This window comes from Diabrotica virgifera, chromosome 7 (assembly GCF_917563875.1).
Source record: "Diabrotica virgifera virgifera chromosome 7, PGI_DIABVI_V3a".
Classification (NCBI taxonomy): domain Eukaryota; kingdom Metazoa; phylum Arthropoda; class Insecta; order Coleoptera; family Chrysomelidae; genus Diabrotica; species Diabrotica virgifera.
The window spans coordinates 203722926-203739043 of record NC_065449.1 but is presented as its reverse complement, the minus strand read 5'-3'; the positions used below and the strand labels follow the sequence as shown (position 1 = coordinate 203739043).

Here is a 16118-nt window from a genome sequence, read left to right as displayed (position 1 = left end):
AAATTCGTGTTCTACGGGTCAAAATACATAAAAAAAATTTGGGTAAGTCCATCTGAATTAACGAGGCCGTTGTACCCCCCCTGGCGACAGGACTATGGTGAACGATTCACACACCAATCGTTTTGCCCTTTTCCGAAACCTAAGCGCAATACCTTTTTGTACCAAAATAAATAAAATATTTACCGTTCGTTTTATTACACTCATTTCAATTAATTCCGTCAACATCACCACCGGAATAGGACTAACCTAAATTTTCCTATGACAACTTTTTTTTTTAATTTGCAAAGAAATGAAAAAATAATTTTCCTACAGACAATGGTTAACAAGTTATTCTAAATGTTTATCTAATCTATCTGGTTCCATTCGGTTTACATGTTCGTTCCAGTTTTTCTTTCTTGTTTTTATCCACCTGTTAATATTTTGAATTTTGCATCGTTCTCGTATACTTCTGTTGCTTTGTCTGTCTCGAAGGGTCGGTTGTTCGAACGCTAATCAAAAATGATCATTATCAAATATTTAATTACTGTCACAACTGTCAATGTCAACTTTGATTGGGTTGCTGAAAACATAATTATTGATTACAATTATGAAATTAGTTAATCAATTATGTTAATAATTGTTATGTTAATTGATTAACTAATCTCATAATTATAATCAATTATGTTTTCAGCAACCGAACCAAAGTTGACATTGACAGTTGGTGACAGTAATTAAATATTTGATAGTGATCATTGTTGATTAGCATTCGAACAACCGGCCCTTAATGATATGCCCGCTATTGATCTTAATACTTTCATTTCGATATTGTTGATTTGTTATTTCGTCTTTCTTGTATCGGTCCTTGTCTCCACTGCATATGTTAGGATAGGTCTTACTGTTGTCTTGTATACTTTTATTGTGCTTTCCTTGGTCAGATATTTGTTTCTCCATACGGTTTCTCGGAGACAACCACTTACTCTTGCCGCTTGTGTTGTGGTCTCTATTCTTATATTCCTGTCACTAGTGATCTCTACTCTTACTTACTCTATTCTACAATTTAATATGAGATAAATAAATAAAATTAAGGCGAAGTAGTTTTCAATCCTAATAGTAAATTATTAATATTGAAAATATTAAAAATATTACTAAAAGATTTTTAAATTGAAAACTTATTGGTACACTTTCCTGGTGACACCTCCAAGACTTCTACAATTTGCAAGTCAAATGGATGCTGCAGTGAAGACGAGAGGGAAGGAATTCTACACTATGCAATTCACATCCCCCGTCTGCAGCTGGTAAAATTCCAACGGAAAAATGCACCTAGTTACTCTACGGAGTAATACGACTATAAAATAAAAATGTATACCATTTTTATTCAGTTGCAATGCGAAGGCAAAACAATCTTACTTTTCAATTAGAATACGGAGTGCAGTCCAGTCTCTTGAATCGCGATTTTCGGCTCTTATTGGAGCCTCATCGGAAAGAACGTAGGCACTGTTCTCCATATTTTAACTGATTCGCATCGAGAGCTTTTCCAACCCATTGCAACTGAAGTGATGATAGTAGGTGGCTAGCGCCATCTGGCATTGAAAGGCGAAGTAGTTTTCTATCCTAATAGTAAATTATTAATATTGAAAATATTAAAAATATTACTAAAAGATTTTTAAATTGAAAACTTATTGGTACACTTTCCTGGTGACACCTCCAAGTGGCGCTAGCCACCTACTATCATCACTTCGGTTGCAATGGGTGGGAAAAGCTCTCGATGCGAATCAGTTAAAATATGGAGAACAGTGCCTACGTTCTTTCCGATGAGGCTCCAATAAGAGCCGAAAATCGCGATTCAAGGGACTGGACTGCACTCCGTATTCTAATTGAAAAGTAAGATTGTTTTGCCTTCGCATTGCAACTGAATGAAAATGGTATACATTTTTATTTTATAGTCGTATTACTCCGTAGAGTAACTAGGTGCATTTTTCCGTTGGAACTTTACCAGCTGCAGACGGGGGATGTGAATTGCATAGTGTAGAATTCCTTCCCTCTCGTCTTCACTGCAGCATCCATTTGACTTGCAAATTGTAGAAGTCTTGGAGGTATCACCAGGAAAGTGTACCAATAAGTTTTCAATTTAAAAATCTTTTAGTAATATTTTTAATATTTTCAATATTAATAATTTACTATTAGGATTGAAAACTACTTCGCCTTTCAATGCCAGATGGCGCTAGCCACCTACTATCATCACTTCGATTGCAATGGGTGGGAAAAGCTCTCGATGCGAATCAGTTAAAATATGGAGAACAGTGCCTACGTTCTTTCCGATGAGGCTCCAATAAGAGCCGAAAATCGCGATTCAAGGGACTGGACTGCACTCCGTATTCTAATTGAAAAGTAAAATTGTTTTGCCTTCGCATTGCAACTGAATAAAAATGGTATACATTTTTATTAAATAAAATTAAGTTTTAAACTACCTATGTGACAGATAGCTTTGAAATATTGAGCATATTTTAAGAAATATTTTAAGCACTACAAGACTCAACATTCCGTGTAATAAGAAGGTTCTAAGTTCATTTTTAAAAGATTTAAAAAACCAAAATTTCTTCCTTATTTTGCAATTTTTTAATCAACAAATAAGGATAGAAACGCTATTTAGAGGTTTTTACATAACTTATAAGTTTCTTACTGTCAAATTTGGTTCAAATGCTTTACTTTTTGCTGATAGACGAACAAATCGAAAATTTACTGTTTTTGACCATAATTTGTTAATAACTAAAGCCCAAAAGATCGATTTCAGGAAACATATAGGTTCTTGTTCTTCTTCTCTAAATCAGGCGAGACTTGTTAGTGTCTGGCACTTCGTCGTAAGGCCTTTGTAGTAAACCTTGTTTTTTCCTTAAACTCTAATAAGCCCTGTGGCCTCAACGAAGGTTAACAGTTTTCTTATTGGTAGTTTTAGGATATCTTCTGGTTTAAACCTCAGTTGACCAGGGAACTCCTGCATCACATCACTTAGCACATTGCAATGGCATAAGATGTGTATGGCAGTCTCTTATTCAATTGAGGCTAGGTTCTCGTTATAGATGTCCATACTACTCAAAATAACTATTGTTCGAGCCATTTAAATATTGAATAGACGGCCGGAGTGATGACGTAGAAGTGTCAATTTTTATTGACATATATGTCAGATTTTTCCAAACCTTTCCAAACAAACGTTGTTTAGTGTGGCAAATTTGTATTTTTTTATTGTTTTTTCAGTTTTTACAAAGAATATTTCCGTTTTTTGCAATATGTAAGTATTGTTATAGTTACTATAACAATTTTACAAGGTTGTGTAAATAATAAAGCATGATGTTTTATATAAATAGCAATAAAATGTATGTATGGGTGAAGTTAAGGTTAGGAGACCGAATTAAGATAGTGAAATTAAAAAAACACTATAATTAAACATAAAAAATAGCACAGGAAGCAAAATTTTAACTTTACACTAATTAAAAAGTCTTGAGATTCGGTAAACTCTATCTTTTCAACGTGTTTACAATCTTTTTTTGGAAAGTGATAATAACACTGAATATGGCCGTGACGTCACTCTCCGGCCGTCTATTAATTGTTGTTTTGTCCAAGGGTTCACCCTGTATTCAGAAATCGTTAATATATTAGGAGTGTCAAAGCGCTGAATAGACACATTCTTCTATTCACAGATATATACGTTTTGTTTTGATAATAATTATCTACTTTAGACGGAAATAAGGCCATGCTAAGTGTTTTCCTGTGTTAGCGCAAACTTTGCCATATAGGGCTGGGAAGATTTTAACCTCGATGTACCGAGAATTTCGGTCAGGGAGTGTCGTGAAAGATTTTGTATTGAGAACTAATTTAGATACCGTCGTTGTCGGTAATATTTTAATAGAAGTATTTTAGAGGCCGGAATGCACGTTTTGACATTCCGGGTTGCGGTACAAACATTTTAATTATACGCGTTGCTTTAGAATTATCCATTTTAGAGATACACTGTTTATTTTTCGCCAATTGATATTTTGTGCAAACTGTTTAATCTCTGATTGAAAGCTGATTATAGAAAACAGAAGCTTTTAAAGTAGGAAGACTTTTATTTAATTTTCCGAACCTTGGGGGTTTGTTAAGAGCGGGTAGCTTTTTCAGACAGCCCCCATAACTATCGCTTGCCTGGCTGGATCAGTTTCACAAGAAAAATCTTATTTTCCTGGACTATAAATAGTTTGTTTAGATTCAGTAGCAATATACATAGTTTTTTTAATGGCATGGACTAATATGTCAAATCATACATTTATACAGTATAGTTCAAATAAAAAATTAGATAAATTAAATTAATATGAAACAATTACGATTTTTTATCTTGACATCGACTGTAATTGATCAATGTTTTTATATTAATATTTTATTACCGTTTTCTTTTTACTTACAAATTCATTTTTAGGCTATTTATGGTGTGATATGCCACGCAGATCTGGACGACGAGTACACACATAACTGGTTCGATGCTACTATTCCCAATGATTTAGTGATTTATTGGAAATCATTTCATAGACGAAAGGGTAGGTACATTATATAATATAAGGTTCAATGACTGCAATTAGGGTCCTACAGGTGGGCCTGCAGAACAGTCATTTTTCGTCTATTCTAACCCCTAGATACAGTTGAGTCCACGAGTCTTTACCCGTGCGTCATTAATACCTGGCGAGATAAAACACATATTTGATAACTCAAATTTTAACCCGTGATAAGAGCAGTAGCTACTTACTGTCACTTGCTGTTGCGTTTAGTAAATTTCAATTTCCGACTTATCATCGACGTACTTCGTATGCTTTAAATGATGACGCACGGGTAAAGACTCGTGGACTCAACTGTATGTAAAGAGCTTTACTCTTTTAAATTTATACTCTTTACCATCGAACGCTGTTAACTTTAGCGTATCTTCAGGTTCTCTGTCTGTATTTCATAGCACCATGTATTTGGTATTCTCCTTAATTTATTTCTAGGCCGATTTTTTGCCTCTCTCATTAATCTCCTCACGATTTTCTTTAATTCGTTGTTCGTTTTTCTTAGCAGCGTAAGGTCGTCGACGTAGCCCAGGAATTGATGCTCGTTACGGTAGATCGTTTCGTGGGTTTCTATTCTGCTGTCCCTTACAATTATTTTCAAAACCAGATTAAATAACACTGTTGACACCTCTAATCTTTCTCACGCAGTCCTAGCAAATATCTTATAGCACACGTCCAGTAGAGCAGTACCCCTGTAATTTTGCGAAGCTAGGACAAATAATCCCGACAAAAAATCCCCACAAATAATCCCCGAATAAAAAATCCCGGACAAAAAGCCCCAATAAATATTTGCTGCCGAGTAGTTCTCAAAAGTTTTCCTGTGAACCCAATCGACGCAAATGTTTTTCAGCCTCAGTGCATCAGAGTTATAGCAATCGCCATGAAAATAATGATTAGGAAATTTGTTTCTGTTTTCCGCACCAAAAATTGTTTTCCGCGCGAAAATAATGATTAGGAATTAAAATTTAGCATGAATTTTAATTTCGATTACCAGATTTCGAATTCAAATTGTTAGTTTTTTGGCTGTGGGAATCATATTGTAATTATTCGCTTAAATCTTTTACTCACTTTGCTTTGAATAACTCTGCTCAAAACATTGCCTATGCGTGATGATAACTGCTGGTCCTGAAAACGATAATCTTGATTCTAATACAAAAAAACCTGTTCCTTTTTGTAAATTTAACGTCAAAAATATTTAGTCATCATCATCATCATCAATGGCGTTATAACTTTTCGAGTCATGCATGCCGAGTTTACTATCTCCTTCCATGCTTGTCGGTCCTGTGCCACTATTTCTCATTGTCTCACTCCCATTTTCTTCAGATCTTTTCTGACTGCATCTTTCCACATTTTTCTAGTCCGTCCTACAGACCTTCTCCTATCTGGCCTCTCCCCTAGCAGAGCAGCTATGTCTGGTTTGATTTTTGGATAAATTTTAAGTTTTTTTAGGGATGAACACAGATCCTCAATTACGTTTTTTAAAAACCGGATATCGACTAGTAATGCCCATAAAGACTATAGCGGGATAAGATGGTCAAAAATGCCCCCGCACGGATCAACCCCGCTACTTATTTTTTAGATAAAGGATATAAAATTATGCCCTCATTCAAATTTTTAGTTTCCCAGAGGTCCTAGAACCTCTTAAATCGAGAAAAGAAGAATTTTTAGGTTTTATTTTTTTGTGAGCGCAATTTTAACTTAAAAAATCTGAAAAAACTTCAAGATGATGTATATTTTGAATACAAAACAGCCTGATTTTTTTCACATTTTTGTAATAAAAAATGAGTCCAGGAAATTTTTTTGAAATTTTCAAAAAAATTTTAGGTATCATGATACTATCATATGATAGTATCATTTGGCCAACTTTTAAATAGTATTTTTTGTTGTTCTTTTGAATGGCAGAGGCAGAATTTTTAATATCTGAGCGGAAAGAACAAATAAATTGAAAAAACCGTTTTTTGCTGTCTCGAGATGCATCTCGGAACAGCCAATTTTAGGATTTAGGATCCTGACTACAACAACTGAAAAAAACACTAAAAGTGTGAATTTTGTCATAAAATTTGGTATGTGGGCTTAATAATATTTGGAACAGCTTTTCCAAATATTCTTTTTCGATATCTCTAACGCGAAGCAAATCGAATCGCATATCGAAAATTCACCCTGTTTGTGGATTCGCAGTAGACCGCGTTTAAAATTTAAATTTCAGTTGACTATTTTAAAAATTGTGAACCATCAACCTGTATGACTGTGCCAAATTTCAAATCTGAATATATTTTGATAGCCAAAATATTAGGGGTGTCTTCATCTTAAATGCGACACACTATATAATATTATCAATTTGATAATTTATTGCAACTGATATAGTCGTATTTTTTATAGCTAGATTCAAAATATACATTCAAAATACTGACTAATTCACTAATTTTATCATAAAAAGTTCAAATTGATTGCATTGAAGTATTGAACCAATAGGGCTTTTCATTCACAGTCATTTGTTTCGAGCTTCTGTCATGTGTCACATAATATTAATATATCTACGTCATACGTTATTGATATATACCAATGATACAAACCAAAGACGTATGGCGTAGATATATTAATATTATGTGACACATGACAGAAGCTCGAAACAAATGACAGTCGATGAAAAGCCCTATTAATGTGTAATAATATAATATATTCGGAGTGAAGTTTATGTACGGAAACCCTCAATTACCTCGAAAACGGTTAGCACAATTTTTATAAATTTTGGTGGGTATATATAGTATTATAGTGATAATTACTTTGTTGTCAGATCTTCCGTTTTTCTAAAAATCTAATTATTTTTTTTACTTCAATTGGAATACCCTGTATATTTTTTGCTTTTTTAAGTCCTTAAGAAATACTAATTATTTTTCATGTTATATTCCCTACACCTAAAGGTCATAATTTCTGAGTTATTGCTACATTTATTAAAAAAAAAACAAATTATAAAATCAATTTTTTCGGCCCGGGTAGACATTATTTTACGTTCTTTGGACTATTGGGAACAAAAAAGATATTTTGTAATTTTTCTCTAAAGTTAAACGAGTTCGAGTTATAAACAATTTAAAACTGAAAAAAATCGAATAATGACGATTTTCAAGGTTCGAAATCACAAATCAAAAATATTATTTTTGATTAATATAAATTGTCCAGTACACAAATTCAAGTTCAAGCCTTATTTTATTAAATAAAATTAACATGAAGTAAAACTCCCTAGTGTAGTTGGTATATTTAATAAAAATTATAAAAATTTTTAAAAATCCAAACGGATTACGTTCAAAACGTTTTCGGACTTATCAGTCCATCATCAGTGAACCTAAAAGTAAGTAATCTCACTTAGTAAAATTGAAAAGGGTGAAATTTTGAATGTTAAAAATTGAAAAGTGTGGTTACGATTACTTACTCTCTGTCCTTGCTAAATAGCCACAATGCCAAACACTGGTCAAGATGTATGTTCTAACTACATGGTGAAATCTGATCTACAATTTGGCTTACATTGGATGCCAACGGATTAGTACTAGGAACATGATGCTCTACTCCATTAATTAAGAGATTTTTTTATAATTAGGTCTACATTGAACTACGTTTAGTCTGTCAATGATTTAGAAGGAAGTTGAAATACTTCAAATGTCAGTAACATTGACATCCAGGAAAGGGAATTTTTAAGGTATTAACCAAGGTCAAGATCCACTGTGGTTACGGAACTTTAAGTTTAAGACTGTGTTGGAATTTTAATTTTTAATATTAGAATTTAAAATTTACTATTTTTATAAAAATATTACAACCATTACCATAAACTTGACTATAAAATTAAATTTGATCGAACTTATTGTCATAATATGGTAATGAAAACAAAATGTAGGATAGAATTATTGGTTAATGAAAGTTAATAATTTTTTGGCCTAAAATAGCCTTGTGGGTGAAAGTTAAAACGTTGAAGTGATACAACCGTTGTTTAGTGTGTATAGAAATATAAATTTGTTAACTGTAATGTTGGTTGTATAAGTCTAGTAAGATATTGATTCTGTATGAAATTAACCAATTAAAAAAAAATTTGGTGAGAATTGAGGTAACTGATATAAGATTGTTAAGTGAAAAATATAAATAATTGACGGGATGTGAAAATGTGTTAGTTATAGTCAAAAATATAGGAAGTATTATAACATTATGCATATAAAAGAAAATGGAATTATTTGATTGTTAAATTAAAACTAAGTTGATAAAATGTGTAAATGAACAAAAGATTCAAAAGAAGTGCGTCAACCGGATGCACAAGACACAAACTGTATTTGGAAAATAATTAAAAGTTAAAAATAGTAAAATAAGAATAAAGTTGTAAAGTTAGAGATTAGAGTGGCTAGAAAGATAGATGCAACATATTAAAATTTTTGAATTTTTAAGAAAAAATGTTTTTTAAAAAAGAAGAAAAATGAAAAATAAAAGAAAAAGAAAGAGAAAAATAAACTAAAAAGGAAAAAGGACCTGTATGAAAAAGGAAGAATTAAATGAATAGCGTAGTAAAACATTTTGGAAAAGATCAAGGAACGAAGTAAAGACCCAAGCGGCGAATAGACAAATAGATAAGGTCAATGATTTATGAAGGGAAAAGTAGGGTGAGAAAATGGCAAAGGGTGAATTAGTTGTGTTGGTGTTACTGGGGGTTGTAGAGTAAATGATTAGTATGAAAGGAGATTTTGGAAATAGAAGGAAGTGAAGTATGAAAAAGAAGGTTAAGTTAAAGGTTTTATGGGTGAGGTCAGGAAAGTTGCTAAGAGTGAAGGATAAATTGAAAAAACAAGGAATTTAGGAAAAAAGTTGACGGTGAATGGGAGTAAAATTGCGATTAAGGGAGGTTTGTCTATTCACACAATTGGGACTGGACCTCAAGTCTCGGATAATCTCCAAATCCTCATACAAGTCCAATCGGAGTGTGTTTTTCTGCTGTATATTGTGCACCAACTGGACACCCTCAGGAATCTTAAGTTCATGTCTATTGACTTTAAGGTGATGTGAGAAGGAGGAAGTAGTATCTCTCTTACTATGTTCTAGGGATCTGGTGGCAAGAGATCTACAAGTTCTACCGATGTAGGTAGCATCACAATCTGAGCAAGAGAGTTTATATACATCACTACGGTTCATGTAGTTGATTGGATCCTTAGTATTGGTCAAACTCTTGTTAAGGGTGTTATTAACTTTAAAAGAAATTTTTATATTATCACAGGAGTTGGTAATAATGTATTTAACTCTTTCAGATAGATTAGGGTTATGGAAAGGCAATGAAGCATAAATCGGAGTTGTTGTAGATGAAGTAGAAGAAAAAGCTGACTGTTGAAGTAATCTGAGCTCTCTTTTATGTTGGAGTTTATTGATGATATCAGGGTCATAACCATTGTTTATAGCAATCTGTTTAATGATGTTTAATTCTTTGTTAAATTCTGTTGATGAAAGAGGAATAGAATTTAATCTGTGAATAAAACTACGGAATGAAGAAAGTTTGTGGGAAAGAGGATGGTTAGATGATGAATGAATTACCTGATCTGTTTGAGTAGGTTTACGGTAGATCCCAAAGCTGAAATGGTCATCTAGTCTGGTGATAGAAAGGTCTAAGAAATTAATGGAGTTAGAAGTTTCTAGTTCCATAGTGAAAGTGATTTTTGGATGAATTTGATTTATTTTATGAAGTAAATTCTGTGCTGAGTTGGAATCGCCTGAGATCAGAAGTAAACAATCATCTACAAAACGGAACCAGTGTAAAATCTCAGTATTTTTTTATGATATAGTTGGATTCTAAATGATCCATAAAAACATCAGCTAGGAACGGGGATAAGCAACTACCCATTGCTAGACCATCAGGTTGTTGGTAAAAGTTGTTATTGAAAACAAAGTAATCTTGAGATAGACAAATTTTGAGAATGTTTATGATAGACGAAGTGGTATTAGGGGTGATAGAGTTATTTAAAAGAAGTGAGTTAACCAGACTAATAGATTCATGTTTGGGTACTGAGGTAAATAAATTGCTAACATCAAAGGAAAGCATAGTAATATTCGGATTAAGATTAATAAGTTGAAGTTTTTCAACTAATTGGCGAGAATTCAAAACTGTAAATTGGGGAGTGAAGTTTATGAAGTTCTTGATAATTTTTAGAATGAATTATATTTTTATAATTTTTATTAAATATACCAACTACACTAGGGAGTTTTACTTCATGTTAATTTTATTTAACTATATGGTATACAGCCAACCTTCGGGTATTATCCCGTTTTATTTTTTTTTTCTTATTTTATTAGTTACCAATAAGTAATTTAAGCTTGTTTCATTCTAAAGTATTGTTTTTAGTGGTTAATGCAGCCCGATCGCCTCTCCTCTCATATGCGCTTCACTAACAATTATGAAAAAGCAATGTTTTAGAATAAAACGGGCCAAAAAATTTTATAGCGAGCCCCTAGAAGAAGGGCTTAGCTTGAATTTGGGTACCCAGCAGTTTCAAAAATAATATTTTTTATTTGTGTTTTTGAACCTTGAAAATCGTCATTATTCGATTTTTTTCAGTTTTAAATTGTTTAGAGCTCGAAAACCATTAACTTTAGAGAAAAATTACAAAAGACCTTTTTTCTTCCCAATGATTCAAAGAATGTAACTCCACGGGCCGAAAAAATTGATTTTTATAATTTGTTTAAATTTTTTTTAAATACATGTAGCAATAACTCCGAAACTATGGCATTTACGTATAGAGAATGAAAAATAATCAGTATTTCTTAAGGACTTCAAAATGCAAAAAAATAAGAAAGTTCATTAGGTTTCCAGAAAAACGGCAGATCTGACAACAATGTAATTAGCACTATAATATCGACTGCATTAGAAAACCCTTACCCACCAAAACCTATAAAAATCATGAAAGATGTTTCCGAGATAATTGAGGGTTTCTATACATAAAACTCACTCTGCATATTATAATTATTATAATAATATTATATTAATACGCATTAATTGGTTCAATATTTCAATGCAATCAATTTGAACTTTTTATGATAAAATTAGTGAATTAAGTCAGTATTTTGAATGTATATTTTGAATCTAGGTATAAGAAATACGACTATATTAGTTGCAATAAATTACCAAATTGATTATATACAGTGTGTCGCATTTAAGATGAAGACACCCCTATATTTTGGCTATCAAAATATATACAGATTTGAAATTCGGCACAGTCATACAGGTTGATGATTCACAATTTTTAAAATGGTCAACTGAAATTTAAATTTTAAATGCAGTCTACTGCGAATCCACAGGGTGAATTTTCGATATGCGATTCGATTTGCTTCGCGTTAGAGATATCGAAAAAAGTTATTTGGAAAAGCTGTTCCAAATATTATTATAAGCCCACATACCAAATTTTATAACAAAATTCACACTATTAGTGCTTTTTTCAGTTCTTGTAGTCAGGATCCTAAATCCTAAAATTGGCTGTCAATTTTTTCGTTCTTTCCGCTCAGATATTAAAAATTCTGCCTCTGCCATTCAAAAGAACGACAAAAGATACATAAAAAATACTATTTAAAAGTTGGCCAAATCATATTTACATAACCTAAAATTTTTTTGAAAATTTCAAAAAATTTTCCTGGGCTCATTTTTTACTACAAAAATCTGAAAAAAATCAGGCTGTTTTGTATTTAAAATGTACATCCTCTTGAATTTTTTCAGATTTTTTAGATTAAAATTGCGCTCACAAAAAAATAAAACCTAAAAATTCTTCTTTTCTCGATTTAAGAGCTTCTAGGACCTCTGGGAAGCTAAAAATTTGCATGAGAGCATAATTTTATATCCTTTATCGAAAAAATAAGTAGCAGGGTTGATCGGTGCGGGGGCATTTTTGACCATCTTATCCCGCTATAGCCTTTGTTCCCAAAAGCACCAAAAAAGTCAAAATAATCGAAAAGCTTTGTATAACTTTCCTCGCAATGCGTGGTTCTGGCATTGGATTTGAAATTAGTTGAAATTTCAATTGTTTTGACACATACAAAATCTTATACTGATATATCTACTCTCATGCACTGAGGCTGAAAAACATTTGCGTCAATTGCATTAACGGAAAAACTTTTAGAGAACTATTCGGCAGCAAATATCTCTTGGGGATATTTTGTCCAAAAATATTTGTGGGGATTATTTGTGGGTATTTTTTGTCTGGGGATTTTTTGTCTAGGGATAATTTGTGGGGATTTTTTGTCCGGACCCCAATTTTGCACCATCGTTGCATCCCCTTTTTGTGTAATGGGATTATCCAGGCTCTGGCCCACTCTTCAGGCATCTTTTCTTCTTTCATACATATTTTGTTTTGACCTGGACTTTTATTGTATTTTAGACGATGAAAAGATGGAAATTAACTTTGCTTCAATGAAGTGCAAGTTAATACTAACTCGGCGTAAAATCGATTGGACATCCAGAATTAACTCAAAACCATCGTTAGAGGAAATTTTAAATATCGGGGACATCAATCTTCTGAATTCATACTTGCACAATATCGAAGAAGTTTTTGCGTTGCCCCCTCATGACTGTAGTATAAGGACAAAAATTGATGAGCATAGGAGGAACAGGCAGGTGTATAGAAAACAAACGCATGCAGAAGTTGGTAAAACTAGTTTATTATTGTCAGTATTAAATAGTAGTCAAAAACGTAAACGAATTTCAAACTGTTACGGACATTCCTTGAAGGATTATATATTGTGAAAATAAAGATTAGGTTTTTAAACATTGTGTTTTATTATTATTCTATCCTATTTACTAAACTTAAGTGAATGTTATTTTGTAAATAGAAATATACACGAAAAAATAATAAAATCACGTCTAAAGTTCTGAACAATAAACATTAAATTAATAAACTGGACTAACACACTCGTACATTGTTTTTATGATGTCTTACATAATAATTTTAAATTTTTTTAGAATTATTTCGCCATTTTGTAAAATTATTTTTTTAAATAGGATCATACTGCAATTAATACCTAATTTGAAAGCTATTGGATTACTAAGTATGTTCCTAGATTTTTCTATGATTACGAAGTTTCAAAATGGCGACAATGTAAAAAAATTAACAGTTGTTCAAATATGGGACGATCAACAGATCCGGCAGACAGCTAGCGGAAAAAATCTTTACAAAAAACAAAATCGAATGGGCTGTTAAAAGCTTCAAACCTTTTAAATCCCTGAGCAAGGACGGAATTTTTCCTGCCTTTACTTCAAAAAGTACGGCGGCTTTTCATAGGAAGCCTTGTGCTGGGTCACATCCCAAAAACTTGGAGGGACGCAAAAGTGGTATTTATACAAAAGACGGGGAAACGTCCTACGGACGAACCAAAGTGTTATCGCCCTATATGCCTCACCTCTTTTCTCCTAAAAACAATGGAGAAACTACTAGATTACTACATAAGAAGCGAAATTCTAATTAGGAAACCGCTATAAATTCCCTTGTTGGAAACATTGAAAAGACAATAGTGGCAAAAGAAATAGCTCTTTGCGCTTTCATTGACATAGAGGGAGCATTCGATAAACCTCATATGAATCCATAAAAAGAGCACTAGTAAAGAGGAGCATTTAAGCCTCACTAATACAATGGATTCAGTCCATGCTAAAAACCAGAATCATCACAGCTAGTATTGGGGGAGAATCTGTAACTGTGACAGCAGTAAAGATAGTAGCCCTCAAGGGGGAGTACTGTCGCTCCTGCTGTAGTCTCTAGTTGTGGATGACCTCCTTACTAAGTTGCATGATTCTGGTTTTACAACTCAAGGTTACGCAGATGACCTAGTTGTTACAATTAGGGGCCAGCATGACCAGACTATATCTAGCCTCATGCAAACTACGAAATAAAAAACTGGTGTTCGGAGGAGGTCTTAAATGTCAATCCTAATAGCAACAATGTATATACATTGTAAATGATGATTTGGGAGTGCTCCTAGTAGCATTTAACGTGTCTTGGTTTGTTTATTTCTACTGCATCTTGATTGTAAATTTAGTATAGTTTAAAATAATTTTTAATCTCAATTATTGAGGTTTGTTTTTGTGCATCTTGTACTCCCTCTTACATTCTCACATGTTTCAAAGAATTATAGTATGCTTAGCAGATACCTACGTCATTTTCTTCAGCCCGTATTATGCAGGTTTTGAAACAATTAATAAATGCTGTATCTCGTTTTACTTTTACAGTTTGTTGTAGTAGTTGGTACTCACAATATTTCTACTAGGATTTCTTCTTGTACTGCACCATATTTCTTCATCTATCATAATTTGCTCTGTTTCTTCGGGTCCTTTAAACCAAGAAATTAAATCTTCTTCATTTACGTCGAATTCTCTTTCTGATGAATATTAAAATCAATGGACAATAGCTAGATTATCTTCAGGATAATATATTTTTCTCTATTTCTTGTGATACTCATTCATTGTAGGCCATAGCTACTTCGATGAAGATTGTATTAAGGGGGGGGGGGGTATGGTTTGAAATCAACATATCAAGCACATTTTTGTGATTTTTTTTCGAAGCTATGGTACAATTATTTTACTTTTAAATTAAATAAACATATTAAGTACAATTCAAAGAATATTTAGAAAAAAAGTCAATCCAAAATATTGAAAAGGAAGCCATTGGTGACAAATTTTGACAGACAGCTCACAAAAACATGGATTTTGCGGTGGACATCAGAACTCGTCACTAGATCATACGAAACAAAAAATTTAAAAAGATTTAATTAGCTTATGAGTTTCACGAGGTGACAATGTCGAGTTTTTTTATTTTTAATGATTTTTGAATTTTTGGTATCACTCAGAAATCAAAAAAATGAAATTTTTGGTAAAAATTTTGTGAAAATTGAAAATCAACAGATTTATTATTGTTGAACAAAAAATAAGCAAAAAAGAAAAATATCTCGACGTTGTTACCTTGAAATGTCTCAAGAAAATCTGTGCAAAATATCAGGTAGATCGGCCGAGTAGTTTTTCAGTTACAATGTCCACTGCTTTTGAGAAAAATGCGTTTAAAGTTTTGACAACTGCATCTTCTTATTTGTCTACCAAATCGTAAAGCGATGCACATTGGAATATCTTTTTTGAATCGAGGAGTAATCTACAAAAGAGAAGGCGAACAGTTGTTTAACGTTTCTCACTACGCTCAAGCGTGCTGGCGCGAAGTCGCGGCAAAGCGAGTCGAAGGTAGAGATATTCAACACGCTGTATCTCTGGTAATTTTACTCCGATTATTTTGAAATTTTCAGAGAGTATTCTTGAAAGTATGCACTTTTATTTGAAATAATAAAAAAATTAAATATTTCAAACCATACCCCCCCCCTTAAGTCAGGAGAAACAGAGCTCCTTCAAAATTTTTGAGCCTCTGCGTTGTCAGCATCCTGAGAAATAATATGGATGAGAAATGTATTTGTACGGAAGGACTCGGTTTATTGAAGTGCTGGTTTAGTGAGATTCTACTGTAATTGTTATTAAATTCGCTAAATGAAGTCTCTTTTCATAACCCATAATACTAGTATACATAATAC

The 16118-nt window shown here is 32.6% G+C and overlaps 1 protein-coding gene across 1 annotated transcript in view; it reads left to right on the top strand.

Annotated features, from left to right (window-relative positions):
- Positions 1–13324, top strand: part of LOC114326547 (uncharacterized) — a 54951-nt gene extending 41627 nt beyond the window's left edge. The window contains exons 6-7 of the mRNA XM_050657227.1: positions 4430–4547; positions 12938–13324. Coding sequence (XP_050513184.1) covers positions 4430–4547; positions 12938–13302 — 483 coding nt within the window. The 3' untranslated portion in view covers positions 13303–13324. The remainder of the gene's footprint in view (positions 1–4429; positions 4548–12937) is intronic.
- The last annotated feature ends 2794 nt before the right edge of the window (positions 13325–16118 follow it).